The sequence below is a fragment of the Acomys minous genome (genome assembly GCF_964271855.1).
Source record: "Acomys minous genome assembly, chromosome: 9".
Taxonomy (NCBI): Eukaryota; Metazoa; Chordata; class Mammalia; order Rodentia; family Muridae; genus Acomys; species Acomys minous.
The window spans coordinates 83,522,293-83,543,098 of record NC_140490.1 but is presented as its reverse complement, the minus strand read 5'-3'; the positions used below and the strand labels follow the sequence as shown (position 1 = coordinate 83,543,098).

The 20,806-nt window shown below is 57.9% G+C and overlaps 1 protein-coding gene across 3 annotated transcripts in view; it reads right to left on the bottom strand.

The window, feature by feature from the left end:
• Nucleotides 1-1,029: 1,029 nt before the first annotated feature.
• Nucleotides 1,030-20,806, bottom strand: part of KDM4B (lysine demethylase 4B) — an 82,751-nt gene continuing 62,974 nt past the window's right edge. Inside the window, exons 10-24 of one of the 3 annotated variants that reach the window (XM_084794345.1) lie at nt 18,224-18,420; nt 13,724-13,825; nt 13,381-13,571; nt 8,878-9,266; nt 8,542-8,677; nt 7,368-7,528; nt 6,939-7,155; nt 6,725-6,801; nt 6,492-6,547; nt 6,260-6,368; nt 4,204-4,389; nt 3,930-4,094; nt 3,740-3,859; nt 2,623-2,715; nt 1,030-2,341 (exon numbers count right to left, since the gene is read on the bottom strand). In XM_084794345.1, the coding sequence (XP_084650471.1) occupies nt 2,171-2,341; nt 2,623-2,715; nt 3,740-3,859; nt 3,930-4,094; nt 4,204-4,389; nt 6,260-6,368; nt 6,492-6,547; nt 6,725-6,801; nt 6,939-7,155; nt 7,368-7,528; nt 8,542-8,677; nt 8,878-9,266; nt 13,381-13,571; nt 13,724-13,825; nt 18,224-18,420 (2,370 nt within the window). In that variant the 3' untranslated portion in view covers nt 1,030-2,170. The remainder of the gene's footprint in view (nt 2,342-2,622; nt 2,716-3,739; nt 3,860-3,929; nt 4,095-4,203; nt 4,390-6,259; nt 6,369-6,491; nt 6,548-6,724; nt 6,802-6,938; nt 7,156-7,367; nt 7,529-8,541; nt 8,678-8,877; nt 9,267-13,380; nt 13,572-13,723; nt 13,826-18,223; nt 18,421-20,806) is intronic. The other 2 variants (XM_084794346.1, XM_084794347.1) reach the window with 2 other exon arrangements.

Genomic DNA, 20,806 nt, shown 5'->3' with positions numbered 1-20,806 from the left:
GATCCAGGCCTGCACACAGGTGGGACAGGGATGAAAGCCATGCTCTCTCCACCCTGGGCTGAGGTGCAGCTGTGGGTGTCGGAATCGTTTCAAAACCTGAGAGCCTCTAAGTGATAGGAACGGACGGGGTGGGGTGGGCCAGGGTTGGGCTGGGCCTAGAGGGCTCCAGACAGGACTTGGGGGTGGGCGGGAGCTGACTTGGTGCTCTCGGGAGACCTTGGCTGTTGCAGAAAGAGATGGAGGCCGGAGCAGGGGCTGCGAAGCTGGTGACCCAGGGTGTCTCTTGTTAGGTCCAGGTCCAAGCTAGGTTCAGCTTCCCAGGCCAGGCAATCACTCTGCTATGCTGAGGTTGGGCCAATGGCTGCCACATGCAAATGATATAAGGGTGGCCCATACTCAAGTAAAATTTTATTGACAAAAAACAGGTCTAGGGCTAGGTGGCCCAGAGCTGCAGGGTGTGCAGGGGTCAGAACTTGTCAGATGTCCCCTCCCCACAGTGCTCTGGCCTTGTCATTGCCAGGGCTGCCTTCCCTTTCAGCCCCAGAGCAAAGGCCTGTCCCATAGTCCACAGTATGATACTTCTAAAAGGAATGGAGAACAAGCCCCTGGCCCTACCCGGATGCTGCTACTGAGCTGCTGCTGCTGCGAGCACACAGCGGGCTCCTCCCTCAGGGTCAAACCCAAGTCTCCCTTTCGGGCCACCAGGCAGGAACTCCCATGCCCCAATCCTCTCTCTGCTCCACCCGGCCAGGATCTGCCCACCCAGGGCTTTGCTCACCCGTGGTCCTCCCGAGTGTGGGAAACAGGTGGAGGCTGGGTGGCTGACAAGCAAGGGGGCAGGGGGCAGAGAGCCCAGACATCCTGTAGGGACATGCTGCCTTACAAAGGTGTCTGGGGGACTGCGTGCCACCTCCTGGCAGTGTCTACATTCAGACCAGGCGCACTGTGCCCATCATGCCCACCAAGGAGACCTCCATCCTAAACCCATCTTGCCCTGGCCAGAAATGAAGACGTAGCCATGACCAGGAGGGAACAGGAAGCGCTCAAGGGCTTTAATTCATTCTGAACCAGAGGTCAGAGACTGAGGCAAAAATACGGCGTCCTTCATCTGGGGTAGGGAGAAGTGGGGGTGGCTCAAGGTTTTGTTTTGTTTTTGCACAAAGTAAAACCCAGGCCTCCCTGTGCGGAGCGTGTGCGGGGCCAGCTGCAGCCACTGTGGAGTCCGCAAGGGGCACAGCCTGAGACCCTCCAGGCCCAAGGTTGGGTCCTTTTTATTTTCCTTACAATATAAATAGAATTCCAAAGTACACATGGACACTCCATCCACTGGACACTCCACAGAGGCCCAGTCCCTTAAGTCCCCGGCAGGTCCCCAGGGCCACTCCTTTGTCATTTCCAGGTGAGCTGTCCATCCTGGGGACTCAGGTGCTAGGATGGCGGTCGCTTCGACCATGGGTGGTGTGGCTAGTGCAGAACAGGCCTGTGAGATGTGTCTTGTGTCACCTGACCCATGCTGCAAGTGAAGGTGACACCTGCTTTCTTTTGCCCTCAGCCACACATAGAAGCTCTGGCCAAGGGTGAAGGCTCATGGGAACCCAGGCCGCATCCGTGGGACTTGGCCACCTTGGGAGCCTGGCTCACCTATGGGGAGACACCTGCCATCCTAGGCAGTGAAGGCAGAGTGAGGCCGACTCTGCGGGGCAGGGCCCCATCTCCCCCAGCAGGAAGCAGAAGGGACCACACACAGCCATTACACAGGTCACTGTGCACTGGGCTGTTGTCCCCTCCATGGGACTCCTGTACAAAAGTGCCTCTCCACCTGCTCAGTAGACAAACAACATCTGCAGGCAGCAAACAAGGACGAAGCTTTTCTCTCCTCGTATCTTGGTTCCTTGGGACCGAGGAAAAAGAGCATGTCCATGGTCAGTTTTTAAAGCCGCAAATCTAGGAGACAAGTTGGGGCTGGGCCCCGGCGTCCTTGGCTGGCGTCTGTCACAGGAGGCTCTGGGACGCCCCGTAGCACCTTTAGGAGAAAAGCAGAGCCAGGCTGGGTCCCGCGGAGTCGCTGCAGTCCAGGGATGCTGGCCCCGCTCCCTGAGTCCGGCCATGTTGGATCCTGCTGGTCCTGTTGCCCAGGTAGGTCCCACAGTGGGACAGGTGTGGGCAGTATCTAGAAGGGTGCCCCAGGCCGGCCCTGCACCTGCAGCAGGCTCTCCATGAAGGCCAGGTATTCTGGGCTGCGCCCTGTGTCCTCAGCGGTGGTGGACACCCGCGGGCGCTTGGCAGCCTTCACATCGTCTCCGGAGAAGCTGGGCTCTTGTGGTGTACCGGTGCTCAGTGACTGTAGACACCAGAGACGGATCAGACTGTCACCCTGGCACAGCCCAGCCCCTCAGGACCATCCCTGTCACCACACCTGACTCACACCCAGGGGCAGCCCCCACCTGTCCCTAGATCTTGAGACTCTGCAAAGGAGACAGCTGTGTCTTGGCTGAACAGAGTCCAGTTGGGGAGCCCTGGATGACTATGGACAGGGCTGGGCATCACTCATGGCCAAGGAGGGGCCAGCATGTCTGAGACATCCATCCTCACTGCCCCAGATAGGAGTGCAGGGACACTCACCAGCCGGGACCGCACCCTCTTGGGCAGCTCCTCCTCCAGTGTGAAGATATCCCCACGCTTCACAGTCAGCTGGGACCCGTCCTCAAACTCCACCTGCAACCACATTAGCTCAGCGTGGGGCAGGCCACAGAGTGACAGCCACGTCCCCTGGGACTCAGGCATCCTGGGGTCACAGGGCCCAGTGGACACCTAACTAACCCCAGGACTGGCCTAAGTTCTAAGCAGGCCCTGGGGGGTCAGATGGTCAACACAGGCTAAGACATGGCTGGACAGCAGGCTAAGGAGGTTCCCCAGGGCCCTTGGGACTTGGCACCTGCTTCTCTCAACTCAGAGTGGCAGCTACGGCATACCACCCCACACAGGTTCCCTGCTCCATAATCGATGCCCAAAACAAGGACGATCAGGCGGCCGGGCTGGGAGATGGACACCACGGGTGCTCAGGGATCTGGTCACCTTCTCTGGGGACAGCAGTGAAGTGCCCAAGTAACCACTGGCCTAGGTGCCAGCCAACGGGTAGAGGTCAAGGCCCCTTCTGGTGCCTTTGAGGGACACTGAAGTACACGAGCAGGGTCTGAGCCTGCCAGGGCAGCAGCTGGCCTGCACAGCGTGGCTTGACAGTCCTGAGCACTGGGAGTCAGGAGCTCTGGAAGGCACCCGCTGCCTCCCACCTCTGCCTTAGCCCAGCCCCTCTTTAACCTTCTCAAAGAACGAGTGTGATGTGAGTGCGCCCAAACCCTGGGCTCAAAGTGGGGTGACCTGGCTGGCCTTCCACGTTGTGCCAGCACCTTGCTTGGCCACACAGATGCCGTGTGTCCCCAAGCCACCTTGTCTCCAGGCACAGAGATGGCTGGGCTGGGCCTGTGCCTTCCCCTCCTTGTCTGCCCAGGTGGGAGCACAGCTGTGTTGTAGTTCCCTGTTGGTGTTTGCCTCTGTGCCTGGTGTTGTTTGAGACAAGGTGTGTTGCCATGGCCAGGCTGGCAGCTCCATCCCAGGCAGCACCCCACCTCCCACCCCTGTTGTCCCCAGCCCTGGCCTGCCTGCCCTGTGCCTCTGTGTGAGCACTGACACAGGGCAAGCTGGCAGAGGCTGTAAGAGCAGCCGCTGTGAGACTGCTCACCTGGTAGATGAGGCTGGTGGCCGCGGAGATGAACCGGGCTCTGTATAGGTTGCCGTCCGTCCACCGCAGCTCCACTAGCTCGCCCTCAGCGGGTGGTCCAAGCCGCATACAGTCTCTGCTCTGCAAGGAAGGGACAGTGAGGCCCTGTCCTGCATGCCTATACCTTTGCTGCCCCTGCCCCGGCCCTCACCGTGATGCTCTCTGGGTACAGGTTGTCACTGTAGGAGCCATCGTCAAAGTTGACCTCGTAGAAGGTCTGTGCGGTGGTGCCAATGACACGGCAGCGGTAGTACAGCCCATTGCGATTTTTGGTGATAACGACCTGGCCCAGGGACACCACTCGCAGGAGCTGGCCCTAGGGGTGGAGTGGTGGCACGTGTGGGAGGGGCTTAGGTGGGCAGGGCTGGCCCACAGGGGTGGTGCCCAGGCGTGCTTGCGTGTAGAGCTCTAGCCACTGCACTCACCCCGGCTCCACCTGCTCTGTGCTTGAGGCAGGTGATGGACACTACATAGGGCCAGTCATCGGGCTCCATGAGGACGCCAGCAGCATGTGCGCAGGTCACATGGAAGGACGTGGAGCAGTGCTCATAGGAGCACTGGATGCAGGCGCCAGACACCTTCTTCATGCGTTTGCGGCAGTACACACACTTCTGCAGAGGGTGGGGTGCAGGGTTATCAGCAATGCCAGAAGAGCCCTCCAGAACAGGCAGGGGCAGGGGACATACATGGCAGGGACTGGGGCTTGATGGCATCTGAACACACCTCTTCTCAGGCAAGTCCTTACCGTTCCTGAGGCACAGAGCTGGGGGTGGGGCAAGGGGTGTCATCTCTTAGAGCAATGCAGCCATTGGGGTTTTTAGCTGTAGGCTCCCCGGTTGGAGAGGCTGTGTGCACAGGGTGGAAGGACTGGCTGGCAGCATGCCACCCTCCTGGGCCATGGTGCTCACTAAAGCTACTCTGGCTCCATCAGACCTCCCAGCTGTCAGGCCCTGCACCAGTGGGCTGTGACTCCCATACCAGCCACTGGGAGCCCAAGCTCTCTGCTGGGAGCCAGCCCAGTGCCTACAGAGCTCCACAGCAGCCCTGTGCAGCATGACCTGGCAGCAGGGGAAATGAACCAGGAAAAGCCAGTGTAGGACACTGTCTATGGCCCTAACTGAGGGCCTAGCCTCCAGGCATCCTGACCCCAGCCATAGCCAGCTTTCCCTGCCCAGCAGTGTGGTGCTCAGTGGCCAGAGCAGGGCCTGCCCCAAGGTCTGAGCTGAGCCACCTTCATCCCGCAATCCCCTGGCCAGGCCACCTTCCAGACGCAGGTTAGGAGCCCCACTCAGTCCACATCTGGGGTCAAGGGAAGGCCCAGGAGGGTGTGTAGCAAGAAAGGCCCGGGGAACTGATGCTCTCCAGGTAGTCATGGCAGTTCACACTCCTGCTTGGGAAAGCTGACACCCAGAGTTTGTCTAGAGGTGCACAGCTCCTGGGCAAGCAAACTTGAACCTGTGGCCTCCCTCACTAACCTGCTACAGTGTATGACACGGGGATGCATGTGTGTGTCCCCTCATTCATGAGCCAGAGGAGGCCATGCTCACACAGGAGCCTCACATGCAGCAACACTGAGTGTCTTCAATCTGACTGGAAACAGCTCTCAAAGGACACGGATCTGAGGAAGGGGCCCTGTGTGCAGTCACCAGGGAAACCACTGGGAGCCTTACAAACTGTCCCTGCACTATGACCACGGTGAGGGGCTGCGTGCTGCAGGAGGCCACGGAGGATGTAGGAAAGGTTCCTTGGAAAGTTTCCCAACAGTGTGACAAACCACTGTGCTGTGGCAAGCACGCAAAGAGGAGGTCTATATCTGCATCTGCCTATCTCGGCCACGCCCACGAGGGTCACAGGCAGGCAGGCAGGTGAGCGAACAGAATAGAGCAGTATTAACTCTGGCATGAGAGGGAAGGAAGAAGGCTGGCGAGATGGCTCAGTGGGAAAGCGTTTACCACACAACTGGAAGGACGGGCTTGAGCCACCAGAATCCATGTAAAGCTAGCCGCAGAACATGTGAACCCCAGTGGTGCTGTGGCATGACGGGAGTCAGAGCTGGGGAAGTCTTCAAAGCCGACCGGCCAGGTAGCTGGGCAGACAGTGAAAGACTCCTCCTGAGGACTGACGCTTGTGGTCCTCTGGCTCTACACGTGCCTGCACATGTGCGCACACACGGGACACACTGCCATGTTTGTGACACAGTGGAGGAAGATGAAGTTTGGGAACATGACTCTGAGGGGGCTAACAGTCGCTCCCTTCCCGAATCATAGCCGGAAGCAGTGCGGAGGGGCAGCGGCTCTCACGCGGTGCAAGCACTGAGCTCAGGTACCAACAGGACCTGCGGGCTCTGGAGTTGGAAAGCTTGGCAGAGCAGGAGCTTCCGGGCTGCACCTGGGGGGCCTGGCCACTGTGCCCTGTGTGCTGCACACAGCTCCCTGGCCTGCTGCAGGACTGAGGCTGCTGGCTGCAGTCTCGGGGACCTACCAGCTTCCAGCGCTGCTCAGGGATGGCACTGACGTCCACGGGGTTGCGCTCAATCACACTCAGGAACCGTACCTCGGGGACTGCGATGGCGCAGATCACATGGATCCACCTGAGGTCAGGACAAGACCACAAGGGTGTTGCTGATGGTTCTAGGCTATCCCCAAGGGGCCAGTGTCAGCATGGGTGGTGGGAGGGTGGGTAGGTGAAGTTTACAAGGCAGTCAGGGACACACCTGTGTTCTGTGGTCGTCTGCAATGCTCCCCCGCGGAGGTTGCACAAACAGCACTCCTAAGGGACAGACCAACATGGTAAGGTGCAGCCACCTCCACCATGCACACCCCAACCCCAGGGATACTCTAGAGATAGTGTCAGGCCGCAGCCTCAGCACAGCTAAGAGCAAGGCCACTGGCCCATGGGGTCCAGGACCTCCCAGGCTTTAGGTGCCACCCAGCACAGGTGAGTTACCGCAGTCCAGGCGTGGGCCGCACACCGGGAACATGTCCAGCCCTCCTTGGCCAGCTCAGGCCGGACACCATAACAACCTGGAAGACCAGACCAAATCTGTCAGCTGGAACACCTGCAGCCCTCCACCCACACCCTCCAAACTCAAAATGCACAGGAAATGCCCTCCTGTCCCCGGAGCTCCTCAGAGTGCAGTAGGGTGGCCATGGACACTCACTGGCATGGACCTGCAGGCAGCAGTGGGCACAGGAGATGAGTGGGCTGGTGCCATCCTCGCCAACATATGAGTTGGCAGGCAGAGGCTCCGTGTTCTCCCCACTTGAAGTGAAGCACATCTCAGGGATCAGTGGCCGTGTCCTCTGGCCACTTTTGGAGGGCGGTTGAACAGCACCGTCCCCCGGAGTGGCCAGGACCTCCCGTTCTGTGTGTACTGACTGCAGAGACACAGCCATAAACATGAGACAGAGGGCTCTACACCGAGCTCGGGGCCACAGTAGGTCAGGCGGCAGCTTCCCCCGCACCCATCCTCAGAGCCTGGGGTGTCCACACGACTCTCCACTGGGGCTAGGGCTATACTGGGACTGAGCAGGGCAGGCAAGACAGCATCGGGCACCATGAATGTGGCGCGGCCAATCAGACAGCTCACCTGGCTGTAGGGATAGAAGAGGGTACAGATGGCACAGTAAGGCTCGGTGAGGGCAGCGGCCGCATTGAACTTCCTCTCCGCTTGGAAGCCGGCTGCCTTGTTCTTCCACTGCAGTGACAGCAGGGACCTCAAAGCCTCAGGGTCACTCACATCGTCCTCCCCTGAGAATGGGAAGGCTTCTGTGACGGATGGAGGGGCTCAAGCTGGAGTTCAAGGCCCCGCAGCAGCGCGACCCACGCGGGACTCCTGCTTGCACAGCACCAACCTTGGCTGGCAGTGGGTGGTCTGCGCTCCCGGCAGGGAGGGGGGGCTAAGGCCTGTACACCAAACATACCACCCTCAGACACGTCCCCCTGTCTTTGAAGCCAGGCCCAGTGCTGCCTATGTGTCCGGGAGCCTCAGCCACAGCCTGCTGAAGGCTGCCCCACCCATGCAGCAGCACAGCACAGGCGAGAGGACGGAGGGAGGTCAGCCAGCATGTGGAGGAAATTCTCATCACCTGACACCTTCCAGCCCTAGAAACTCTTCCAATGGAGCCTGGGGCACCTGCCTGGATCCAACCTGCTCAGCCTGAGGAGGCCTCAAATAACCCCAAGAGACCCAGAGGTAGCAAGACTGTGTGGAGTCTGGATGCTGCCATCTACCAAGGATGCCTGGGGCATGGAGCTAGGGGAGAAGGCACAGAGCCTTCTGGGAAGAAGGCAGCTAAGAGGCAAGAACCTGGGGCTTGGTACAGCACAAGCTCTGCCAACTGCATGCCATACCCTCTGCAGCCACCTGTCCCAGACCCCAGCTCCCCGATCTTCCCACTGAGATCCTGACTGCTGCTAAGGATCTGAATCCTGAATCCATTGCTCAGACGGGAAGGAAACGATCAGTGACACCAGGGGTCCAGGCCCTCAATGGCCACATGACATGTGAGGCGCTGGGCCTTGCCAAGTGACTGAATGGGAGGCAGGGTGGGGTCGAGGAGGCCCCGCAGGCAATGAAGGACTGTGGGTTACGATACATGGACACTGGGCCTCTGCAGACGTGAGGACATAAGAGGCTATGCTGAACCTCACAGCATGCAGACAGGGTGCCATAGTGCAGAGAGGGCAGGATGAGCGGACACTGGCGCCTGTGGAGAGGGGCTTGCCTGGGCCCTATGCATGGTGGCTGGGGGCCGCCTCACCTTCATCACTTGAGGCCTCCTGCTTGACCACAGACAGCGGGGATCTCGTGGGCGGCCGACCCAAGGGATGACGACGGCTCTTTTTGATCTCCACCTTCAGCTTAGAGAAGGGGGTTGGCGCCTGAAACACACAGCACTGAGTGCCAGGGCTTGTCACTCACAGCGCACACGCAAGTGCTCACACACACTCCTGTCCCCTACAACACGCGTGCACATGCTCATATATACACACAGTAAGAGAGAGGGAGAGAGACTCCATTTGCTACCCTGGCAACCAGATACCACACAGCTGTTGGGCAGAGCTACAAATGTACCCAATGGCCCTTAATCACACACCTGTGTGTCACCAGCCTGGGCCTGGCCTTCCTCTTCTGGCCCCAGCTCCATGGGTGCCAGCTGTGGGTGGGTAGCACGTTCTCTGTCCCCATCAGCGGTGTTGGTGCGGGGCAGCACGTACAGCATTGGGATGATGGGCCGTGGCCGCACCTCTGCTTCCTCACCTGGTACCCCAGGAGGCATGACATTGAGGGGTGTTGGTGGAGGACCCCCCTCTGCAGCCATGGGGCCTGTGGCTTGCACTGGAGACTTGGGTGGGGGTGGCGGCCTCAGGACCTCCTCGGTGGGAAAGAGGGCTGGTGGGACAGGTGGCAATGGGGGTAACACCGGGCTGGGAGTCTTCTTCTTGCTCCTGGCCTTCGTTGGCCGAGGCTTGCTTCTGCCATCCTCTGCGAAGAGAAAGTGCCATTGAGAACCAAGTGAAAACAGATAGAAGTGCTGGGGACTCAGTGTCACCAAAAGCTTGGCCCACAAATACCCAGTACTACTGCACTGCTGCACTTAGAGATTCCTTAATAGGTGTACAGCTCAGGTTGTGGAGAGAGGAGCTCATAATACTGCCCCCGCCTCCAAAAAAAGAAAAAGAAAAGAAAAAAGGGAGCTTTCTGGAATCAGGTCTAGGAGGGAGAGCCTGGCTCTCAGGGCTCAGCTGGGGAGCGCTGTGGGCTCTGCCAGCACAGTGTCGGGAGGAGCTTTTCATGAACCGACCTCCATGTGCTTCTATGGTTACTACAAGCACCACATTAAGAGCTACCACAGAGGGACCCAGTGGCAGGTCCCTGGGGACTTCCCATCTGGCAGTCTCTGGGGGGAATGTTGGGGACAGTTCCTGACAGGAAAGGAAAGAGGCCGATGGGACATTTCTTTGGTAATACTTTAGTTTGGTGCCATGATGGCTGTGCAGCACATTGGTGGGAGAGAGGGACGAGGGCCTGGTCACCCAGCGTGCTCTCGGGGAGCACCACCTAGCTCCGTACACTGGGGCCCCAGAGGTTAAGATGTTACTTCAGAGTGTCATGGGAAGCTGGGCGGTGGTGGTGCACGCCTTTAATCCCAGCACTCGGGAGGCAGAGTGCAGGTGGATCGCTGTGAGTTCGAGGCCAGCCTGGTCTACAAAGTGAGCCCAGGACAGCCAAGACTACATAGAGAAATGCTGTCTCAAAAAAACCAGAGTGTCATGGGACCATACTGTGCTTTGAGTGGCCTGAGCTGGCCACCCAGGCCATAGGATTCAGTGAACTGGCTTGTGGGTAACAGCTGTACCCCAGGCTTAGAACCTAGCACCTGCCTCGCCCAGCCAGGCAGCTGAAGGGAGAGTGGGAAGGAAGCATCCTGTCCCTCCTCACACTAGAATCACGTGTCTGGAGCTGACACACCCACCAAAGGCAAGGGCTCACAACCCTGTCTCCAACATGTGAGGATGAAACCTCCACTCCCTTAGACACTCAGCTCCCCACCCTGCAATGGGGCATGGGTGTCCCCTGGACCTGACTCATCCTAAGTACTGGAGTCACTGTGGTCACCATGGACTAGGATGAAGCCCCACAGGACGTGTCCTGAGACCGGGGGAAAGGACCCAGAGTGCAGCCTCAGGAATCTACACCTGTGACCCTGGCAGCTGCTGTGCAGGGACTGTGGTCCCTGATCCTGCACCATAGGACCCTGCACTGGTTTTCATGTGACCAACAGCTGTGAATGCCTTGGCATCTCCAAGTTCCACATAGCCATGAGATACCCCGGAGCCCTTAGCGGGAGAAGCCCAAGAGGGAACACCGCCAAGCCACTGGCCCAACGCAGACCTACAGTGGCCACGTCAGCACAAACACTACAGTCCTCTACCTGTCTTGAGGAGAAAGGAGAGATGGACTGAAGGTCCCAATGTGGTCCCTCTGGAGTGTTGGGGTGGACAGGCCCTTCAGGGGTAACCAGGACCTATGGCCAGGTGCCTAAACATGCCTGTGCTTGTCAGCCTGTCTAGTTCAAGGTCACAGGCCATGGGAGGCTGAGAGGTATGGTAGGCCAAACATCTACAGGTGTGGGCTCTGTCCCAGCTATTGAGGCTGAACATACCGGGAGCAAACAGGTGCTCCTGGCCTGTCTGATCCAGAGTTGGCCTATCTTGGTCCAGTTAAGAGCCACTCTGCCATATCATGGAACCAAGCTGTGCTGTTGGGGGAGTTCCCAAGCCATCACCTGTCACCACTCACATAGATGCCTGGGATGCTGCCTTCTTACCACCCAGTCCCTAGTGTCCTGTCCTGATGGTGAGGCTGGCTCTCCTCTGTGACACACTGAGCCTCAGCCCTCAGAGCAGCAGAGGCTCTGTGGTGCCATGGCCACTCTGCCCATTTCCAGTCCTTCAGGTAAATGTCTCAGCTGTGCAGAGACTGAGTGGAGGTGCGGCTGTGCAAACACGTAAGGTGGGAAAGCAGACCCAAGAGGAACCGTTAACCCTTACTACATTCCTGACGGACCGAGCCTCCAGTGTGCTTGTGCAGATGGGGTGTGTCAGGGAGACTACCTCTGGCCCTTCTAGAAAACCCTTAAGCCCCATCCCACTGTCCCACCATATAGAGTGGGTGCCTGAACACGGGGCTGTCACCCCCACAGGCCTCCCTGTCCTGCCAGCAGCTGGGGACCCTGCCTCTGCATGGAGACCTGACAATGCATCATGACCCAGAATCCACATCTTGAATAGCCACCAAAAGGCATCGGTGGTGCGATGCTGGGGTGGCTTCAATGTCTTCACACGAAGCAGGTTTCCCTGGTAACAAGACATAGGGCTGGCACTCCTCCCAGCCTTGGCACCCACCACTCCTGGATCTTACACACTGGCCAAATGTCTGCCTCAGTCTGTGGACCTTTAATCCCTCCGCCTGGGAGATGTGGCCCACACATGTGCCACAACTTCACAAGCGACTAGACGAATGTGATTGTGCCACACATGGTCACAGCAGGTGCTTGTGATGCATAGTGGCTGTGGGCCACCTGGGAAGCCAGTGGCACCTTCCTTCCTCACACCCACCAGAAGGGACATCCTAGGTCCCATGAGAGTTCCTTTCCAGCAGGGGACACACCACACCTGCGATGTGTCACCATCCTTAGTAGTCCCAAGTCTACTGGAATGCTCCAGTAGGCTCCAGGCGAGGTTCCTGTTCACAGCAGAGGCAGCCAACCCCAGCAGTGGGTAGCAACCTCTAAAGCTGGAGGACACGCATGTGGCAGGCTGAGCTATGTGGCCTGCATGTTTCTTGTGGGCACCTCACTGACTGCTGAGGTGTCAGGAACCCGGTCACCCCCAATTGCTCCTGTCACCCTCTGCCTGGTAACTCCACTTTCTGATCTCTGAGGTGAGAGGCCCCATATGCTGTCAGACCTACTCATCCAGGTGTTTCTCAGGAAAAAGCTGCCTACCACGAGGACACTGCTTCCACTCTATGCTAGGAGTTCACGGTCAAAGGAATCTTTAAGGCAGCAAAGACAATGGAGGCCTCGAATGATGGCCATGTCACCTCCCACAGCAGAAAGAACACTAACTAGATAGAGCCAAGGACTCTGAGGTCACCATGGGATCCTCAGAAACAGAAAGACTGGGTGATGCTGTGCTGTAGGGTGAGCCAGGGGATCACCCTCCCCCCTCCCCCCCACACTCAGGAACGAGGAGGGGTTTGCACCTGACAGCAGATCCACAGGAATAAACATACATCAAGGCAGTGAGCCCACAGCCACTCACATGGCTACAGGGACTCATACGCCAGTACTGGAGGCTAGAGAAGGGAGCCCAGGTTAGACTCTTAGCATGTCACCTGCTTTCTATGGCTTCTTTGTGTGTGTGTGTGTATGTGTTTGTGTCTGTTAGCATCACTCCAGTTCCTGAGGATACCCATGTGACCATGATAACCCACATGACAATCGAGGGATGTCACAGTACCCCATGCCCGCAGCCTCCTGGCGTCTGCTGCTGTAGCTAGCTAGTGTCATCTATCTGCGTGCATGAGCCCAGGGCCTTGTGCACACCAGCAGGCACCTCACCACCTTGTTCCAGCCCTACTCAGGCATCCAGCTTGGAACTCTCTGGATCTGTGGTCATCGTTTTATTCTTGGCTGATGTCACACTAACTTGCTATGTAGCTATATCTGACTGGCTGGGTGGGTAGGAACTGCTGCTCACCAGTGGTCTGCCCCATGGGTCACTGTCTGTGGTTACCGTTCGGCCTTTCTGGAATGGAAGACTCTGTGTCATGGCATGCAGGGGACAGGTGTCTGTAACTGCCCCCAGAAGCCAGTGGGACTTGAGATGCTGTGGCGATGCAGGCTAGTTCCTGGCCTCTCATCCCTGCCTAGCACCCCAGAAAGGCCAGGGCCCTACCTGGACATACGGCTGCAATTGAAAGGAAGCCAGTGGCAGACAGTGTCAAAAGGGAAGGGATGGGACCCTCGTTGCCTCTACACCCTGGCAGCAGGAGTAAGACCAAAGGGACCCAAATCCCATCCAGCACTGACCTTCCACGCCCTCGGCCTCATGGCCCTGTAAGGGCAGTAGCTCCTCCTCATCCTCTTCGTCCTCAGGTGTGGCCTCTTCACGGGAACAGCTCCTGGCCTCCTCCAGACCAGCCACCCCAGCCGCGGCCTCCCCAGGACACCTGGAGTCCTCAGGCTTTGATTTCTTGGGCTGGCTACGTCTCCGGTGCGACCTGGAGGAGGGCACTAGTCAGGCAGGAGGGGAAAGGGAAGAGACCAAGGCGGTCCAGGGTGGGCAGGGCGAGGAGTAGGGTTGGGGAGAAGCCAGTGATGGTGGCACGGGATGGGCAGGATGCTGCGGGCGGATGCAAGGGAAATCACTTACGCCGGCCCTGGCCTCCTGGTTGGCTCCCGCCTCCTCTCTAGACTCGGCCTCCTCTCCTCCTCAGCCTTTCTCCAGGGTCTGTTCTCCTTCACACTAATTTGTCTAGAATGTAAATTTTAGGGTTTTCCTCTGGCTCCAGGGCCCTCTCTAAAGCCCTCCACATGGGGCTCTCAGGCCCCGCACCCAGCCTGAGCACAGAAAATGCCACCCTTCTGACGATAGCAGGAATGGTCCCTGACACAAACAACCCAGCCCTGACGCAGGAGGCGACAGGGTGAGCAAGTACAACAGGAGCAGAGGCAGGACCTCCCCCACTAGCACTTAGACTGCTTAGACTGACACGGGAGGGAGAACGACTTCCTACAGCTGTGTCCTTGGTGTCCCCAGCCCAGCAGCCCTCACCCATCACAGTCCCTCAGTGGCCCAGCAGAGCTGGGAACCCTCCGCAGTCCCTGGCCCTGCGTGGTGGCCTCTGGTTCTGACCACGGCCTGCCCTCCTCTCTCTCACTCCTGTGGCTGAAACACCCCGGACTAGGACAGGATCCCTCAATGAATGTGTGAGCCCCAAGAGATGACCAGCAGGCAAGCAGGTGGCATTCCAAGTGGGATACAGGCAGAGGCAGGGTGTGCATACACAGTGGCTGCAGGGCTGGACAGGCTGGGGGACAGGCAGGAGGGAGGGGGTTAGAGACATGGGACCTCGATCAGGGACCTCTAAGCCAATCTGATCGGGATAGGCAGCCCCAGCAACAGGAAACTGGGTCAGGAAAAGAGTGGGGAGGTGCAGACCCCCAACTGTTGCCCCAGGGTCTGGGGTTGCTCCTGGTGGCTCCCAGCTCCAGATAGCACTCACAGCCTGCCACCAACTCACCTGAATGCAGCTTCCTGAGTGGCCCTGACTCAGGCACTGTACTGACCCCACTGTGAGCTCGTTCTGGAGGCCGCAGCGGCTGGGACAACCTAGGCTGCACACAACACTGTACAGCTGAGCACCCAGCTTGCCTGGTTCCCACAGCCACAGCGCTCAAGGGTACAGGAAACAGGACTGTAGTCCATCTGTGCCCCATACCAGAAATTAAGGAACTCAGGACTCAACTGCATGTGCTGTGCCCATCCAGAGCAAGAAGGGCCACTGTATGCCAAAGAACAGCCATACTGAATTATGAAAACAAGCTGGGGCCCAACCCTGTCAAAGCTGTCGCACCCCACAGTGACACCCCTTCCAGAGGCAAAGCCGACCTGTATCCTGTCTCCCTCTTGTCTGAGAGGCCTGACACACACGGGTATGGGTGGTCACCTTGCTGTAGTAGCTTCTCTTCAGGCAGCTTGTGTGACCCAGAGCCGGGGTAGGGCTCCCGGTGCCTGCAGGCTGCTTCAGACCCTCTCCTAATGGATGATTGCGGCTTCTTGGCATCTCCAAATGCTCTGGCCCACTCTGAACCCTAAGCTGCTCTGTGTCACCAGCTCCACAGTGATGACCACTGCCTTCCTCAGTCCTGCAGCTTTAGGGCCTACACTTGTGCTGGGCTGCTGGCACCCGGCAGTAGCTTTCCCAGAGAGGAATTGCATTCTGAGGAGCTCAGCTCTGTCTTTCCTGCCTCTTCAGTCCAGCAGGTGGTTGGCCTGGGGGATCCTGGGAGGGGAACACAGACCAAAGGGCTTGATCCTCTCAGGAAGTTCTGGGGACTGCCTGCTGAACCCAGGTCGGGGACCCATGGCCGTGTACCACTCCACAGGACATCAGCACCAGGCTGTACACTGCTGTAAGTGTTTTTGCTTAAAACTTGTGCAAGGCTAGAGCACTGGAGCATTGAGTCAGCTCACCTGTTAAGCTGCTGCAAGAAACAGGAGCCTGGGAATGGGGACAGGGTGGCACAGGATAGCTTGCGCTTAGGCCTGTGCTGAGAAGCAGTCAGCCTTGAGGGAGCCCTCTGCCTTTCCTTGACTTCTAGCACCTTCTCTCTGCTGCTCCCTGGGGGGCTCACATTTCTCTGCAGTGGTGCTGGCTTTTCCTGTCCCTGCTCTTCTGCCACGTGTTCTGGTGACTTTGGAATCGCCTTGAAGACTGTCTCAGCCCCACCCTGGCCTCTGGCCTCTTTGTGAGCTGGCATGAAGGATGCACTGGAAGGCGGTAAGGGGCTTGGCATGAGGGTATAGCAGGCAGAGAGAGGCTCCACGGAGACCATCTTTAGGATCAGAGCCACTGGTGGATCCTGTACATGGCATTCACAGGGCTCAGGAAGGTGAGGCTAAGATTCCTCCAGCCCAGGGCTCCACCCTGGCCTATGTAAGCCATCCAAGGCCCCAGAGCTCCCAAAAGTCCTGGCTGAGTCCAGCTTGGTCTGGCAGGCCTCTTGCTGTCTTCTCAAGGACTCTGAGCCACACAGCTGCTCCTGTACAGTCCTGCTCTCGTGCACACCCCAGTGGGATTATCAGATGGCTGAACTGGGTGCCATTTTGTCAATTTTTGGAAATCAAGTGTTGGAATTTACACGACACAAATCTGGGAGAAAGCCGGTGCTCTGGTACTTCAGTGACAGGTGAGGAGGAAGCCCACAGCCTTCACTGAGGCATGACACATCAAGTGAGAGATGACAGCTGCAGGTACAGGTTGACCTGTGTCCACAAAACAGCTATGAGGCTGCCTGAAGGCTCTGGCTTCCCTCATTGGGCTCCATTCCTGCCACTAACCGGCAGCATGTAAAATATCACCCGGGGAAACTGAGGCACATTGTGGGATTAGGAGACATTTCTGAGGTCCTGGCTATGAGTGGTCCTAGAGCCATCAGATACTTGAGGTCACAGGCAGACTCTGGTGATGAGGTCAGGAGGCTGGGGTGTCACACTGGAGCATTGAGTCAGCTCACCTGTTAAGCTGCTACAAGAAACAGGAGCCTGGGAATGGGGACAGGGTGGCACAGGATAGCTTGCGCTTAGGCCTGTGCTGAGAAGCAGCCAGCCTTGAGGGAGCCCTATGCAAACATCAGGAGCAGAGAAGAGGGGCCCTCATGGGGTGAGGAGGCTGAGACGCCATTGCTGGTCTAGACAGCAACACTACAAGGGGCCAATGGAAAATGTCTGATGTCTAGGGTTGTGACTGAAATGCTGCACAGATGGCAGAGGCCAGGGGTACTCTCAGCACCTGTAGAAAACAATGCTCCAGTACCCCAGGCTCTGGTATGTTGGGGAGATAGGTGCCTGACTCCACCTCTGAACCCCTAATGTGCTTCAGTTTCCCCAAGGGAGCCAAGCAGGGTCCTGAGCACAGCTGGGAGAATCTGGGCACACGATCAGTAAAGTCGCAGCACCATGTGCAGTGGACAGCGGAGGCATGACAAGTGCCTCCCGCAGAGAAACAGACAGCTCTGCTCTCGTACATTTTAGCAGCTTTAACAAGAATTATGTCCTTGGGGGCGGGCTTTACTGTTACTCAGCCACTGTAGCATTGGCACAGCTTTCAGAGAGCAGGGGTGGGAAACTGCCTGGGAGGGAAGTCTGGGAGAGGCTGGATGCAGCTATGAGGGTGGAAGGTCCCATGTCTGGATGGCCCTGGTGTCACTGTGGTCCTAGAATGTGGTGTCTGTTTGCTGGTCGTCCGCTCAGCTGGCCCACAAGCCCCCACCCTGAAAACCATCAGAACCCACCCAGCACAAAGCCTCCAGGTGCACTCAGGCCCCACAAGGCTGCTTGCCATGGGCCCTGCAAGGAAGGAAAGAAAGACATTGCAGAATGACCTAGAACCACAGACTGCCCAAGAGAGGAGGACATGGAGCAAAACTGGTGGTAAGACTCCAGGGAACATGCAGCAGGGTTGAAGAGGACGTGGCGAGGAGGGAAGGCTTTAGACCACAGGTGACTGACCCAGAAACAGCTCCCAGGGCCTGTCTGCGGGGCCCCATGGCCAGGGCAGGGCATAGCCAATAGTGACCCCTGGGCCAGACTCCTGAGCTCTCCAGGAATGGAAGACTGCAGGCTACCCACAGCACAGCCAATGAAGGCTGCAGGCTGCAGATGGTTCCAGAAGATGCCACAGATTCTGCAAGATTTGGAAATCGTCAGGATCCTAACTGCAGCGTCTGCAGGGCAAGGGAGCAGGCGCATCCCTATGCAAGTCTTGTCAACAGTGGTGGTTCCTTAGTGGTCACCTCCCCATCCCTATTACCCGCTAGAGGCCAGCACCAAGGCTGCACCAGCCCTGTCTATGTCCCTAATCAGAGGTGGCCAACTACTGTAAGGAGCAGGTCAGTAGGGTCCAGGCATCCTTAGAAGCATGGGCTTTGGCCCCATGAATGCTTGCAGGGGACCTGGCAGCTCTCAGAGGCATAAAGGTACCAGGATTACGTCAGCAAGGGAACTAGCGGCAAGCATTCAGATGCCCAGGCATAGGGCCTGGGGCTCTGCCCGCACTGCAGGAGGGATGCCCAGATAACCCCTGCTATAGAAGCAGAAGCAAAACAATGAGTGGAGGAAGGGGGAGGGCACTGGGGTGCAGCCACTCACCTGCGCAGTAGCTTGGCCTTGAGTGAGGCACGAGAGGCACTCCAGGAGCTGAGCTCAGGGCTACTCAGGGCCGTGGGCCGTGTGTGGTCCAGCACAGTGAGGTCTCGGCCCTGCTTCCACTGCTCATAGCGTTCAGGCTGCAGGATGCGTACAAACACGTCCATGGAGATCTTGACCATGTCCTTGCGACATGTGCACTGTGGGGACACACATGGGCACTAACTGAGTCTCATTCACGCCAGACATCTGGCTCCCAGGCTGCAGACACCACTTTGTATGAGGATGGAACTCCTAGCCCAGCACGCTCCCTGCCCTCACCACGGCAGGCCAGGCTGAGAGACCCCTTTCCATGGCAGAGACTCCCAGAGGGAATGCCTGTCTGTGAGTGGATGCCCAGCCTTGCCCAGCAAGAAGCAGAGAAGAAATGTAGACACAGCATCATTTCCAGAGGGCAACATGGGTCTTACAGGTTAACCACCTATAGGACCAGGCAGTCTCACTGCCATCCAAAGGGGCCTAGAAGATCCAAGACCAGGTCTGGCAAATCCAGACAGGTTAGGGAGCAGCCAGGGCCTTGTGCTCACTACCCAGCCTGAACACTCCCAAGCCAGGCTCCATCCCAGCTTTGTGGATACAAGCCTTGCAAGCACCATGGCAACCCTGATACAGGATGAGCTGGGCTGGAGTAGAGCACTGACAGGGTAGCTGACACACTCATGGGTCTCTTCTCCTGAGGGGACTACAGGCTGTGATGCTGCAGACAGGGTAGCAATGACCTCCTAAGCCCACTGTGAGCTCTCTGCCCCAATTCCACAGCAGCTATGGCTGCATTTGGGGGGTCCTTAACAGAGAGGAAGGAAATAGAAATAGGTGTGATGAGTCTCCCCCCAGTGTCCCCAACCTGCTGAAGAAGCCCCTCTTTGTTTGGGGGTGGGAAGGGGCACTAAGGACCTGACTGGGCCCAGCATGCTGAGCGAGAGGGAATATTTATGGCTGAGCAATTCCCAGCAAACTCAACTTGCTTAACGGGAATGTGCAGGATAGCGGCTGAGAAGGGACTTGGCCAGTCAGCGGTGGCCGCAGATGGTGCCCAGGTTGCGCGTTCCTGGGCCTGGCCTCCCTGAGCCCCCATCAACTGCAGATTAAGGGATCTGTGCCAAGCAGCTCAGCCATCGCTTTGCCGTCAGTAATTAGCAAAAGCACCTGAGTGCTCCCACAGGGCCCACAGATACCGTAGCAGCCAGCACTGGCTCCATGGCCAGCACCAGCAGCCAGAACAGAGCTGCCAGCTCAAGCTGGCCTTGTGATGACAGCAGCCTTCACATACCCCACGTGGGCCCAAAAGCAAATGTTGTGAGGAGTCGAGGAGCTGGGTCTGGGAGCAGCAGCCTGGTGGATCTAAGACATGGTCACCTGGAGAAGGGTGGTGAGGTGGCCTGACAGCTCAGCCACAAGGAGTGCCCGCTCCATCTTCCAGGGAAGCACCCACCAGGGTTCTGCATCTGGCTACAGCAGCCTAGTACCATCAGCACAGGAGATGGTGCACAGTTCTCCACAGCTGAGTCCTCTCTCCTGATGGACAGAGGTCCACCCGTGCAGAGGGTCTGACTGGAGCCTGCTCAGAGCTGGACGTCATCACCCTGAGCCACAAAGAAGGAAAGCAGTGGGGCCACTGAGCCCAATCCACTCTAGAGAAGGTGGGGGCTTGGACTCCATCACCTCCTGGGGACAGAAGTGGCCTTAGGGCTCCCCTCTTGGTGGGCAGCTGTCACCTGGGCATCCTACTGCCACCTGGGATTCTGGGGGTAACTACAGCCCTTTCTGGTAAAGCCTAGACTATGATGGGGGGTGGGTGTTATCCATGTTGGAAATTAGCAAGCTCTCTGAAGATTCCTAATAGCGAAAGCGGGTCCTCCCAAGGCCTGAGTGGCACCGCTTTCCAGAGCTGCTGGCACTGGCTCACTCATGAGCAGGCAGGAATGAGGGTGTCCTGGGACAAATGACTAACAACATGATGGAACACACACACACACACCGTATACTCCCATCAGGGCTGCCAGGAAGGCCTGCATCCACCACCTGTGAGGTCCTTGCACCTTGCGCCTTGCGCCTGTACTCCTGTGGCCGGGCAGCCAGAGCTCTGATACCAAGTTCAAAGGGTGGCACCGCACTGCCAGCCTGAAAACAACGGCTGCATCCCAGGAACCCTCGCTCAGTGCAGTTTGCTGAGAATCTTCCAGAACCTGAGGCACAGGCACCTCACCTCTAGCAGCCTCTTCACTTTCACCATCCCTTGGTGCCACCCTACCAACAGGACAGTCACACTAGGCCCACAAAGCATCAGGCAGGCACCTCACACATACCATATACAACAGTACAAGCTTGTAGTTAAGTATCTGTGATGGTTGCCATGGAAACCCCAGCTGCGGTGCTCCACATCTGAGGATGAGGAAGCAGACAGATCACCCTATTGCTTGGCTGAACCAGGAGCTTTCTGCTCTGAGGGCTCCCTGAGGAGGTTGGGCATGGAAGGCCAGGGGCCTTCCTCAGCCACTGACCTGGACTTGGCTGCCTATTGAGTTT